We start from the raw sequence: 14826 nt of genomic DNA, 5'->3' as shown, positions 1-14826 counted from the left end.
AAAATTTATATTCTGCCCAAATCTCTCATTTAACACAGGTGTTATTTGAATATCACTGGGCAGTGCTGGTGTCCCGTATGGGCACCAGTTCGAGTCCCAGCTGCTTCACTTTCAATCCAGCTCCCTGCAGATGGCCTGGGAAAGGAGTGGAAGATGTCTCAAATGCTTGGGGCCCCTGTTTCCTAGTAAGAGACCAGAAGAAGCCCCTGGCTCCTGTCTTCAGATTGACTCAGCTCCGGCCATTGCAGCCATTTGGGGAGTGAGTTAGTGGATGGAAGACCTCTCTCTCTCTTTCTCTCTCTCTCTCTCTGTCTCTACCTCTCTCTGTAACTCTGTCTTTTAAATAAATAAAATTTTTTAAAAAAAGAATATCACTGGGCATCAAGATTTGTTTTCTTTCCAAAGACTTAACATTAAAATCACAAATTTGAAATGAAGAGGTAACTAAGATAACAATCACAATATTTAAAATAATTCTATTTCGTGTTTTCTAAGAGTTTCCGGTGAATAAATATATTTTAACTCAACCTATTTTAACTCAAAACTTTCACATTTTTCCCTCATATATGTTTGGAAGGACCTTGAGGCCATATTTTTTTTAAAAATGGTTCCTATCAGGTCAGTTTTTGGTAAGCTCATTGTAAAACATCATTTCTCATCTATGAAATCTCATGAGAAAATAAGAGTCTACAAGAATAGATCAGAATTCCTTTCAAGTGGACCCACTGTGTATATCCATTTTCCATCACACAATATTTTCACTACCTGCCAATCCACAGCATCCATCAGAGATAGGACTTTGGAACCTGCCTCTGCAGTTTCTGACAATTTAGTTTTATATATTGAACGTGGAATTCCATGAAGATCCAGCTCTCCAAACACCCCTAGGAGAAAACCACACTCCTATTTACTTGTCATGCAGTACTGAGTCGGGTGCTACTATAAAACAAAATTATTCATTGAGATATTTTAATAAATGTTAAAGTATTTTATGAGTACTTGAATGAATGAGTAGAATAAATTACAGTCATCTGCCTAGGGCTATGTGAGAAGCCTTTGACCCTTTGACCCACTTCTCTGGTACATAAAAATTAAGGCCAGTACTCACGAGTACATGAATAAGAATGTTTCCCACAATATTTGGCAATATTAGAAAGCTATAGTTAAATAAACATCAATAGGGGAATGACAAATTTTAATATATTAATACAGTTGATTATTATGCTATAAAAAGGAAGAGTTTTATCTATAAGTGTTGATCTAGAAAGATAACATAAAGTGAAAAAAGAAATTTGCATGATAGTATATTTAGTTTGGCTATGCTTTTAAAAAATATCATGATAAATATAAATTTAGGCATAGAGTAAAAAAATGGGAAGACACATGAATAAAAATGAACTAAGTTACCTTAAGGGAGATAGAGTGGAAAGATATATTTATTAATATTTTCTTTTGATGCTGTTCTGTGTTGTTTGAAGTATGACTTTGGAAATAAAATGTATATATTATAACAAATATATATTTCTTAAGATTGTATTTGTCTGCCTCAGGACATTTGCTGGTAGAGAGCTGATTCATCCTGAGCCATATTTTTAAATCTTTATTTTAGTAATTGCACAGTTATTGTACAACTGTACATATGTTTAGATGTGCCTTCTGAATAAATGTGCAATAATATTAATAAAGGCAGTTGTTCACTGTGACCAAATGAACTCTTCCAGACCTTTTGCTCTGTGGGCTGGGTTGGGAATATGCACAGTAAACCAAGTTAGCTGGGAAACTAAAGTTCAGCGCCTGATGTAATTGGATAGCTAATAGCAGAGTTGCTTGACACATGGATTATTTATTAGTTAACACTGTACATGGAGTATGTAGAGTTATCTTTTAGAGCAAAATAACTAAAATATGAAAAATATGAAAAGGAAAAACTGGGAAGAAACCAGTCCAGAGAAATATACATACAGAGAGATTTGTTAAGGTTAGTTTTGTAATAAATAATGTTGCATTTTGGTATAAAATAGATTTTTATCTCTTTTATCTAGTATAATGTCCTCTGATTCACTTCTTTAAAAATCTCTACTACTTTTATAACCCTTTACTATAAATAAATGTCTATAAAAGCTTCTGATACCATCTCACAACAAACTGATAAGTACTTTAGTGCTACATATTTAAAAATAGATTCTCAAAACTGATGATGATTTTGGTTTTGGCAAAATCATCTACCTAAGACCTTTGCCCCTTGATTTGGTCCATTTGGAAGAGCCCATTCTGGTGAAGAATGATTTCCTCTAAGAACAATCTGCAGTTCTCCTTTGAAAGGATTATCTTCCCATCCGCCAATTAGTCTGCCTCCCTGCAATGAAGCAGAAGAGTGTTAACATTTAAAAATCAAGCAGATTTTTAAATCCTGCATAAAAAGTAATTAAGAAATCACTGGCAGTCTCCCTTAGTAAAGACAAATGTACCTTTTTACATATAGAACAGCACACTGAGAGTGAGTTTAAACCATTCACTTTAGATTGGATGGTTTAAGGCACTTCTCCAAGGTCAAATTCAATATTTACTGTCAGAACTGCACTTAAAACCAAGATCTCACCCAAGACCTAAACTAGTGGTGTTTTAACAGACCATGCTATATTGAATGCAATATGTCATATACAAATAAGACTCTTCACAATTACATCCAAGATATGGTGTTTATGAGCCATCATTGTTAATCAGAGCTACCATTAAATATTTGCTGATTTGGGGGCCAGCTCTGTGGTGCAGTGGGTTAAGCCACAGTCTGCAGTGCCAGTGTCCCATATGGGTACTGGTTTGAGTCCTGGCTGCTCCACTTCTGATCCAGTTCCCTATTAATGAACCTGGGAAAGCAGTGGATGATGGTCCAAGTCCTTGGGCCCCTGAGAGACCTGGAAGGAGCTCCTGGCTCCTGGCTTTGGTCTAGCCGAGTCCTACCTGTTATGGTCATTTGGGGAGTGAACCAGTGGATGAGATTCTCTCTCTCTGTCTCCCCCCTCCCTGTAACTCTGCCTTTCAAATAAATAAATAAATCTTTAAATAAATAAAAATGTTTGCTGATTCTATATAAGGCATAATATGTAATAACCTATAATAATTACATCATTTAATCACACCAAATTCGTGAGTTGATATTTCATTCTTATTTCACAGGTAAGATAACTGATGCTGAATGAGATTGAATAACTTTCCCAAGGTTATCTAATGAACAATGAGGTAAGCATTCAATTCCAGTTTTAATTCACCTCAAAACTCATACATCTAATCAGAATATTATGTGCTTTAAAAGCATTAAAGGATAAGTTTCCAGATTTTATCTTTTTTCTCAAACAAGAGCTTCTAAACATTTTTAGTTTTAATGGTGAATAATAGCTTTTTGGTTAGGTCATTCTTTTTCATGAACAGTAATAAAAGACTGACAGAACAATTAAACTGATTAAGCTATTACACATTCAGGATCATCTGACGTTTATGAAAGAATAAGATTATTGTTTCAAACCATTGATACATTTCTATTCATCTGCTCTTGCTTTCATAACTCCATCCATGCGTATTTGTTTTAAGAAACACTGGTTGTTTTCTATCCATTTCTGATAGATTTCCCTGTTTGCTGGCATACAACTCTTTGTAGTAACTTCTGATGATTCTATTTATTTCTGTGGTATCTGTGTTAAATTTCCTTTTTCATCTCTGATTTTATTGATTTGGGTCTTTTCAGAAATGGATAGATTCCTGGACACATGCAACCTACCTAAATTGAACCATGAAGACATAGAAAACCTAAACAGACCCATAACTGAGAGAAAGTGAAACAGTAATAAAGGCCATCCCAACAAATAAAAGCCCAGGAGAACATGGATTCACTGCTGAATTCTACCAGACATTTAAAGAAGAACTAACTCCAATACTTCTCAAACTATTCAGAACAATCGAAAAAGAAGGAATCCTCCCAAATTCTTTCTATGAAGCCAGCATCACCTTAATCCCTAAGCTGGAAAAAGATGCAGCATTGAAAGAAAATTACAGACCAATATCCCTGATGAACATAGACGCAAAAATCATCAATAAAATTTTGGCCAAGAGAATGCAACAACACATCAGAAAGATCATCCGCCCAGACCAAGTGGGATTTATCCCTGGTATGCAGGGATGGTTCAACACTCACAAATCAGTCAATGTGATACACCACATTAACCAACTGCAGAAGAAAAACCATATGATTGTCTCAATAGATGCAGAGAAAGCATTTGATAAAATACAACACCCTTTCATGATGAAAACTCTAAGCAAACTGGGTATGGAAGGAACATTCCTCAATACAATCAAAGCAATTTATGAAAAACCCACGGCCAACATCCTATTGAATGGGGAAAAGTTGGAAGCATTTCCACTGAGATCTGGTACCAGACAGGGATGCCCACTCTCACCACTGCTATTCAATATAGTTCTGGAAGTTCTAGCCAGAGCTATTAGGCAAGAAAAAGAAATTAAAGGGATACAAATTGGGAAGGAAGAACTCAAACTATCCCTCTTTGCAGATGATATGATTCTTTATTTAGGGTACCCAAAGAACTCTACTAAGAGACTATTGGAACTCATAGAAGAGTTTGGCAAAGTAGCAGGGTATAAAATCAATGCACAAAAATCAACAGCCTTTGTATACACAGGCAATACCATGGCTGAGGAAGAACTTCTAAGATCAATCCCATTCACAACAGCCACAAAAACAATCAAATACCTTGGAATAAACTTAACCAAGGACATTTAAGAGCTCTATGATGAGAATTACAAAATCTTAAAGAAAGAAATAGAAGAGGATACCAAGAAATGGAAAAATCTTCCATGCTCAAGGATTGGAAGAATCAATATCATCAAAATGTCCATTCATCCAAAAGCAATTTATAGATTCAATGCAATACCAATCAAAATAGCAAAGACATTCTTCTCAGATCTGGAAAAAATGATGCTGGAATTCATATGGAGACACATGAGACCTCGAATAGCTAAAGCAATCTTGTACAACAAAAACAAAGCCAGATGCATCACAATACCAGATTTCAGGACATACTACAGGACAGTTGTAATCAAAACAGCATGGTACTGGTACAGAAACAGAAGGATAGACCAATGGAACAGAATTGAAACACCAGAAATCAATCCAAACATCTATAGCCAACTTATATTTGATCAAGGTTCTAAAACCAATCCCTGGAGTAAGGACAGTCTATTCAATAAATGGTGCTGGGAAAACTGGATTTCCACGTGCAGAAGCATGAAGCAAGACCCCTACCTTACACCTTACAGAAAAATCCACTCAACATGGATTAAAGATCTAAATCTACGACCCAACACCATCAAATTATTAGAGAACATTAGAGAAACCCTGCAAGATACAAGCACAGGCAAAGACTTTTTGGAAAAGACCCTGGATGCGCAGGCAGTCAAAGCCAAAATTAACTACTGGGATTGCATCAAATTGAGAAGTTTCTGTACTGCAAAAGAAACAGTCAGGAGAGTGAAGAGGCAACTGACAGAATGGGAAAAAATATTCACAAACTATGCTACAGATAAAGGATTAATAACCAGAATCTACAAAGAGATCAAGAAACTCCACAAAAACAAAACAAACAACCCACTTAAGAGATGGGCCAAGGACCTCAATAGACATTTTTCAAAAGAAGAAATCCAAATGGCCAACAGACAAATGAAAAAACGTTCAGGATCACTAGCCATCAGGGAAATGCAAATCAAAACCACAATGAGGTTTCACCTCACCCCGGTTAGAATGGCTCAAATGCAGAAATCTACCAACAACAGCTGCTGGTGAGGATGTGGGGAAAAAGGGACACTAACCCACTGTTGGTGGGAATACAGACTGGTAAAGCCACTATGGAAGTCAGTCTGGAGATTCCTCAGAAACCTGAATATAACCCTACCATACAACCCAGCCATCCCATTCCTTGGAATTTACCCAAAGGAAATTAAATTGGCAAACAAAAAAGCTGTCTGCACATTAATGTTTATTGCAGCTGAATTCACAATAGCTAAGACCTGGAACCAACCCAAATGCCCATCAACAGTAGACTGGATAAAGAAATTATGGGACATGTACTTTATAGAATACTATACAGCAGTAACAAAATGAAATCTGGTCATTTGCAACAAAATGGAGGAATCTGGAAAACATCATGCTGAGTGAAATAAGCCAGTCCCAAAGGGACAAATATCATATGATCTCTGATCAGTGACAACTAACTGAGCACCAAAAAGGAAACCTGTTGAAGTGAAATGGACACTATGAGAAACAGTATCTTGATCAACCCTTGTCCTAATGTCAATGAACAACTTAATACTTTATCCCTTTTAGTATTTTTTGTCCTACTTAATACTATTGGTTGAACTCTTTAATTAACACACACAATTATTTTTATTTTATTTTTAGTTTTTTTGACAGGCAGAGTTAGAGTGAGAGAGAGAGACAGAGAGAAAGGTCTTCCTTCTTCCGTTGGTTCGCCCCCAAAGTGGCCACTACAGTCGGCGCACTGCGCCAATCCAAAGCCAGGAGCCAGGTGCTTCCTCCTGGTCTCCCATGCAGGTGCAGGGCCCAAGCACTTGGGCCACCCTCCACTGCCTTCCTGGGCCACAGCAGGGAGCTAGACTGGAAGAGGAGCAACTGGGACAGAATCTGGTGCCCCAACTGGGACTAGAACCTGGGGTGCCAGCACCTCAGGTGGAGGATTAGCCTAGTGAGCTGCGGTGGCAGCCTCAATTATTCTTAGGTGTTTAAATTTAACTGAAAAGTGATCCTTGTTAAATGTAAGAGTGGGAATAAGAGAGGGAGGAGATATACAATTTGGGACAAACTCAAGCTGACTTGCCCTAAATGGTAGAGTTAGAAACGTGCCTGGGGATTCCAATTCAATCCCATCAAGGTGGCATGTACCAATATCATCTCACTAGTTCAAGTGATCAATTTCAGTTCAAAATTGATCACACTGATAGGATTAAGAGTCAAAGGGATCACACAAACAAGACTAGTGTCTGCTAATACTAACTGATAGAATAAAAAAGGGAGAGAACAATCCAACATGGGAAGCAGGATACACAGCAGATTCATAGAATGGCAGATGTCCTGAATAGTACTCTGGCCTCAGAATCAGCCCTTGAGGCATTCGGATATGGCTGAAGAGCCCATGAGAGTATTTTGGGCATGGAAAGCCAAGACACTCTGGCAAAAAAAAAAGAAGACCTACATGAAAGATCTCTGCGAGTGAGATCCCAGTGGAAAGAATGAGGCCATCAAAGAAGGAGGTACCTTTCTCTGAAGGGAGGAGAGAACTTCCACTTTGACTATGACCATGTCAGAATAAGATCAAAGTCAGTGAACTCAAAAGGCTTCCAAAGCCTAGGCCACTCATAACTAGAGCCTAGGGAGATTACTGACGCCATAAACGAGAGTGTCAAATTGTTAAGTCAACAACAGGAGTCACTGTGTACTTACTTACTTCTCATGTGGGATCTGTCCTTAATGTGTTGTCCAATGTGAAGTAATGCTATAGCTAGTACTGAAACAGTATTTTACACTTTATGTTCTGTGTGGGTGCAAACTGATGAAATCTTTACTTAATATATACTAAATCGACCTTCTGTATATAAAGATAATTAAAAATGAATCTTGATGTGAATGGAATGGGAGAGGGAGTGGGAGATGGGAGGGTTGCGAGTGGGAGGGAAATTATGGGGGTGGGGAGCCACTGTAATCCATAAGCTGTACTTTGGAAATTTATATTTGTTAAATAAAAGTTAAAAAAAGAGAAACACTGGTTGTTTTCTAAAAACAAAATGTCTTTAATTGTTTTAAATTTTTTCCAGAACTCCTGGGATTCTGTTTGTTGGAGCAAGGTATTAGTTTGATTTTACCTAATTAGATTACAAATACTTTACATAGAATTGAAATCGGGCAAATCTTACACTTGGAGTGTCATGAAAATTACTCTTTACAGATAGTTTAGTCCACGGTTTCAGGGACAGTAGATATATATCTATGTGAAGCATATGCCAATTGTGTTTTTTATTCACACAAATTGAATACCTTTTCTTCTTATTATTTAAATACATCTACTTTTGATATAATCGGTAAGGATACAAAGAGCTAGTTCTCACTCTTACCTGCACTGATATGTAGGTAGCATTCAAAACAACTTTTCTGTGAGAAGACTTTGTACCTCCTGCATAATATATGTCTTCCAGTTCTAGAACACCCCAAATGGCGAGCCTTTCCATTGGTGGCATATCTGTGTCAGCCACAATCCATGTCCCTATAAAACAATACTTGAAGAAATGTATCATGAGCCATAGACAATAGCCTAGGATAAAATTTTCACCAGCTTATCAGTGAGTCCTTCCTTTAAAGTTTCTGATTCACCTTTCAACCCCATTGACTGATTCAGGCTTAAATATACGAAAGACTGAGCAGTCCAGACTTTTTCTCCAGAGCACAATATTAGCGTCCATCTCTTCCAATCTGCTCTTTTCCCAGGGTGTGCTGCATAGAGGTGGAAACCTAACTGCTCAGATACCTGTCTGGTCACAGAGTTAATGTTACATAAACACAAGCTTATTGTCTAATTATGCTTATGTACTTACCCTCAGGAATAACCACATTTGCTCCTGGGCCAGGTACAGTATAATTATTTTCTTGTGATGATTGCCAAAAGGAATCATTTGACCATAAACTGAAAGGAGGAGAGAAATGCTTCCATTAACTCTTCATTAACTCTGTGTTTCATGACCATCCCCTTAGGGACTAGTACTATACTAGAGGTTTCGGGGAGAAATAAAATGAAAATTAGGTGTTTTCAAATTTCACTAAGCAAACTAGTAAGTGCAGTTAGTAAACAACTCTACACATTCAAACTACATCATTTTTTTCCCATTGAAGAAAACTTCCTTTTCATCTACAATTTCAGTTACTTTTTCACCCTCTAAATTCTTGCTGTGTCATATCTTAATTTTGTCTAAAGTGCAAATTATTCAATTTCATTTTAAGATTTCATGTGGTAGAAAAGTGAAAAGAAATGCATGCTTTGCCCATTTTAAAACCCTTTACATGTAGTACTAGTTCACAGGGAAAACCCTTGACACATAGTACTAGTTCACAGGGAAAGGAGGATTTGAGAAGGGAGGGACAGGAAGGATGCTCTCTAAATTGTCAAGGAAAAGTCATTGAGTTTGAACCTCTAGGCTGGGGGTAGGAGTGGTAGGTCTGCATCAGAGTGAAGTCTGTGTTAACATAAATGTAGAAAGTGTATCGGAGGAGAGGCAGTCATAATCTTTTCATGACTATGTCTTCCAGAAACTACCTCTCAATACAAGTTATTGTAATGGATAATATTATAATATTACTAAGCTGATGATGTTTTCCCATTGGAAAATATTCGCAATCCAAGGTTGATCGACTGACCCACTGAAAATTTTTAATTCTGTGATACTAACTTTGAAACTTCTATAAAAGGGCCAACATACAGTTTGTTTTGTTAAGATGTACATTTTTATTGCACATTTGTATTGCTAACTTGCATTACTAAGGAACATGTTGAATATAATCTTTTTTTTTAAAAAAAAGATTTTATTTCTTTATTTGAGAGGGATAGCTACAGAGAGAGAAAGGCAGAGCCAGAGAGAAGGGTTTTCCATCCACTGGTTCACTCTCCAAATAGCTGCAATGGCTGGAGCTGGGCCAATCCAAATCCAGGAGCCAGAAGCTTCTTCTGGGTCTCTCATGTTGGTGCAGGGGCCCAAGCACTCTGGCCATCTTCTACTCTGCCCCCATAGCAGAAAGCTAGATTGGAAGAAGAGCAGCCAGGACACAAACTGGCACCCACATGGGATACTGGCACTGCAGGTGGAGGCTTAGCCTACTACACTCCAGTGCTGGCCCCAAATATAATCTTCTTATTAAAAAAAGTTTTCTTGATGGGTTTTAAAATGACACTAATAGCTAAAGGGTCATTTAGACTCAGGGAAATACATTGTTTTTTTCCAGCAACAATTTCTATGAAGGATTTTAAAGGGTTGTATTTCCTAACTAATTGATCTAGCATTGTACATATTCAGTAATATCTTATTTAGTTTTTCTCAAGATGAACAGCCCTGCATTCTTATTTTTACCAGCACTGTTATTATCTCTATGAATATTATGAATTCTTATTTTCCATTGTTATGGTCACTAGAACCAAGTCCCTGTTAAGTGAAACATGTATGTTGTCTAGCTGGGGCTTCACATTCTAGTCCTGAGGTTCTACTTCTGGATAAAGATTCTATTTGATTTTGTTATAATTATACAAATAATACAAGATAATCAGTGAAAGTATAGCTATTGCTGGTAAGGGAAGCTCTTAATGTGGGGTGGGACTACACTATGACATATATATGTAACATATCATTATATGCCTTTATCCATCCTGTCTGGGCCAATCCAAATCTATTAGGCTGATTACAATAAATGTCAATCAAATATTTAGTAATTATATACACCTTAGAATATATAAATATATAAATAACCCTGATGACCTATATATTCCTTATAAAGCTCTCCAGGGACTTTAATGAGCACCCTTGATTTCTCCACTGGCCCTCTGTAATATAAACTTCATGGCATAGCGAAAGTGGTCTTTTTGAAATATAATTTGGAATATGTCACTTCTCAGCTCAGTATTATTCAGGGGTTCCCAATATTTCTTACTACTGCCTAACCCATGAGTGGTCTTACTGCCACCTATTTCCAGAACTATCTCTAGGTTACTCTTCCCTGCTTAGTAGGGCCCAATCATGATGAGTTTCTCTAATTCTTGGCCATGGCACATTCTTTCCTACATCAAGGCCTCTGTACAAGTTGCCTTCTTGGTCTTGAGTACTCTTCTCCTACCCTTCATACTGCAAGTTTTTCCTTATCTTTTGGGTCACAGCTGGAATGTCCCCTTCCCTAAGATGCTAAACTTATCATCACCCAAACAAAATTTCTGCCATGTTGATCTCTGTCTCAGCCATTCCCTTAAAAAATTATCACAATTCATATTTATATTCTCTAATTTCTGTTTTTTTTTAATTTGCCATTTTGAGATTTGTTTCTTTGGAATGCATATGTGTATAATGAGAAATAAAAATTATGTTATCAAAATTGAATCTCTAGTGCTTGGCTAATAGAATTTGGTAAATATATTTTAATGACTGAATGAATATATATAAATAAATTCAATCATCATTCTTTTGTAGAGTAGTCATAGAAATTTTTATATATTTTGAAATGTAATTCATCTAATAAAAAAACTGAGTTGTACTTAATGTATAGTAATAGTCCATTAAATGATGAAAGATGTTTTATCATCATTTATTATCTTTTTTTGATCATTATTTATCCATAATGCATCAAATCAGGCTTTTGTTTTTAAGAACCTCAAAGACTAGTATTAAATTATGATAATTCCTACAAAATGAGAGAGAAAATGATATTTCACATGATAGCAAAAGAGCTATATAAATTACAAAGATAGGTTAGTTTTTTTTTTAAAGATTTACCTACTTTTTTGTTTGAAAGGCAAAGTGACAGAGAGAGAGGAAGAGAAAAAGACAGATTTTCCATCTGCTGGTTCACTCCCCAAATAGCCACAATGGCCAGGGCTGGGGTGCCCACAAGTGAGAAGCCAAGAGCAAGGAACTCCATCCAGATTTCCCATGTGCGTGGCAGGGGCCCAAGCACTTTGGCCATTGCCCACTGCTTTCTCTGGTGTATTATCATGGAGCTGGATTGGAAGTGGAGTAGATGGGACTTCAATTGGTGCCGGCATGCCACCACTCCGCTCCATATAGGTTAGTTTTGATGAGAATTGAAATACTTAAGAGATTGAATATTTGAAATAAAAGTAAGTTGTGCTGAGATTTGTCTATGATGATTACTCTGGAGAAAATGACACCTCCTACTAAGAAAGTCTTGAAAAAAAGAGGAGACTTAGTTTCTGATGCTGTCTTGGAGTTGTTATTAATATATTCTATGCTTTCAAGTAATTCATGTAAAGTCACTGGCTTCAATTTTGTCATTTATAGAAGAGTTGAGTCAGGTGTAATCATACATATCTAACATTCTGTGAGACTACCAGTAATTTCCATTCACCATTTTGGTGAGAAGTTTCCACTTTCTTATTAGGGATTTGTGAGGTTCAAACAAAGCAATGAGTATGAAAGTACTTTGTGACCTGCAAGGAAGTGTGCAGGAGGAAGGCATTATTATCCCACCTAGGAGAAGCATATGGAAAGGATTACATCAAGAACTATTGAAGGAGGGGCAGCATTGTAGGTTAAGCCACCACCTGAAACACCAGCATCAAATGAGGTGTTGGTTAGAGTCCTGGCTGCTCTACTTCTGATCCAGCTCTCTGCTAATGAACCTGGGAAATCAATGGAAGAAAGCCCACAGTCCTTGGGCCCCTATATTCATGTGGGAGACCTGGAAGAAGCTCCTAGCTCCTGGCTTCTATATGGCCCAATCCCAACTGTTGTGGCCATTTGTGGGGTGAAGCAGCAGATAGGAGACCTCCACATATGTCTCTCTATTTCTCTATCTGTAACTCTGCCTTTCAAATAGATAAAATAAAATCATTTTTTTAAAAAAAGGAAATTAAAAAAACAAAGAAAATTTTTACAAAGAGATATTGGACTTGCCCCAAATGGTGGAGATATAAACGTGCCAGGGGATTCCAATACAACCCCATCAAGGTGGCATGTACCAATGCCATTTCACTAGTCAAAGTGATCAATTTCAGTTCACAACTGATCACACTGATAGGTCTAAGAGTCAAAGGGATCACATAAACAAGACTAGTGTCTGCTAATACTAACTGATAGAATAAAAAAGGGAGAGAACGATCCAACATGGGAAGCAAGATACACAGCAGACTCATAGAATGGCAGATGTCCTGAATAGCACGCTGGCCTCAGAATCAGCCCTTAAGCCCTTAAGGCATTCGGATATAGCTGAAGAGCCCATGAGAGTATTTTAGGCATGGAAAGCCAAGACACTCTGGCAAAAAAACAAAAACAAACAAACAAACAAACAAACACCTAAATGTAAGATCTCTACGAGTGAGATCCCAGTGGAAAGAATGGGGCCATCAAAGAAGGAGGTACCTTTCTCTGAAGGGAGGAGAGAACTTCCACTTTGACTATGACCATGTCAGAATAAGATCAAAGTCAGTGAACTCAAAAGGCTTCCAAAGCCTAGGCCACTCATAACTAGAGCCTAGGGAGATTACTGACACCATAAACAAGAGTGTCAAATTGTTAAGTCAACAACAGGAGTCACTGTGTACTTACTTCTCATGTGGGATCTGTCCTTAATGTGTTGTCCAATGTGAAGTAATGCTATAGCTAGTACTGAAACAGTATTTTACACTTTATGTTCTGTGTGGGTGCAAACTGATGAAATCTTTACTTAATATATACTAAATCGACCTTCTGTATATAAAGATAATTGAAAATGAATCTTGATGTGAATGAAATGGGAGAGGGAGTGGAAGATGGGAGGGGTGCGAGTGGGAGGGAAATTATTGGGGGGTAAAGCCATTGTAATCCATAAACTGTACTTTGGAAATTTATATTTGTTAAATAAAAGTTAAAAAAAAAAGAGAGATTGAAGGGTATTCACTACAAAGAGTCTATATACTTATACATGGCTGGTCGCCTCCTTGGAACTGATTTTCTTGATGGGGGGTGTACAGGAAAGCAATCTTGGAGAATACAACAGTAAGCTTGGAAATTAATAATAACATCTTTTACATCAGGATCTAGGGTCCCAGAAATGGGCTGGCTCTGATGAAGGTCACTTCTTCCTGAAACTGTAAGTAAAGTAAAAGTAGTATAAATTAAAATGTTGAACAGGATACTTGGAGATAAACAAAGTCATGGCATTTCAGAAAATATTCTTTAGATAGTGACTTGGTATAATTCAAATGTATGGAATAGTGATGGAGAAATTCCTACAAAATGCATGTCATTAAAAACACATCCTCATTTTAAAAATAGTAGAATATGGAAAAACATACTGCACTAGGCTAGGGATAAATGGTAAAAAAAAATGCAGTAAGTGTATTCTCAGGTCTAACAGGAGAATTAGAGAGAAAACTGTGGTGGAAATTCCATGGAAGGAAGAGGAACACTGTGGACCTGTGGAGAAAAGTACAGACACACAGTACGAACACAGGCTCATCGCATTACTCCAGAAGTTAAGAGCTAGTGCAGGTGGTAGCTTGGAGATGATTGTTACACACACTGGGGACTACCATCTGGACATTGATCACCTTGGAGGAGAGGAGGTGAGGATGTGATCACACCAACAGAGGTGATCATCCCCCACTCCTTCTATCAACAAGAGGAGATCTACCACACCCAACTTGGGTGTTAACCTGGATACTCACCCCACCCTTGGAGCACTGACCAAGCCCACTGGACACACCCAGCACACACCACTTGGTATTCACTGAAAGTGCAGACATTCTACTTAGCTACAGAGGTATAGTTCAAAGATAAAAGCCATCAGAAGAAAAAAAAAATCTCCACAAATGTCTAAAAATAAATGCAGAAAATCAAGAAATGAGAATATGGAAGACATAATTCCCCCTAAAGAAATACCACATTTCAATAATAGAATGTTAAGATAAAGAGATTGATGAAATGCCAGAAATGGAATCAAAAGATCAGGATTACTCAAGAGCAATCAGTAGCAAGTTCACAAACAAAAGAAATCCATAC

At 37.3% G+C, this 14826-nt stretch overlaps 1 protein-coding gene across 3 annotated transcripts in view; it reads right to left on the bottom strand.

Moving 5' to 3' along the window:
• The window catches only part of PKHD1L1 (PKHD1 like 1), a 196712-nt gene that overhangs the window by 70463 nt on the left and 111423 nt on the right, over positions 1-14826 (bottom strand). For all 3 annotated transcript variants that reach the window (XM_070075409.1, XM_051843973.2, XM_070075410.1), the window contains exons 53-57: positions 13742-13913; positions 8671-8759; positions 8194-8342; positions 2227-2356; positions 766-884 (exon numbers count right to left, since the gene is read on the bottom strand). In XM_070075409.1, coding sequence (XP_069931510.1) covers positions 766-884; positions 2227-2356; positions 8194-8342; positions 8671-8759; positions 13742-13913 — 659 coding nt within the window. The remainder of the gene's footprint in view (positions 1-765; positions 885-2226; positions 2357-8193; positions 8343-8670; positions 8760-13741; positions 13914-14826) is intronic.

Source organism: Oryctolagus cuniculus, chromosome 6, assembly GCF_964237555.1.
Source record: "Oryctolagus cuniculus chromosome 6, mOryCun1.1, whole genome shotgun sequence".
In the NCBI taxonomy this organism is placed as follows: Eukaryota; Metazoa; Chordata; class Mammalia; order Lagomorpha; family Leporidae; genus Oryctolagus; species Oryctolagus cuniculus.
This window is presented reverse-complemented; position numbering and strand designations above follow the sequence as displayed.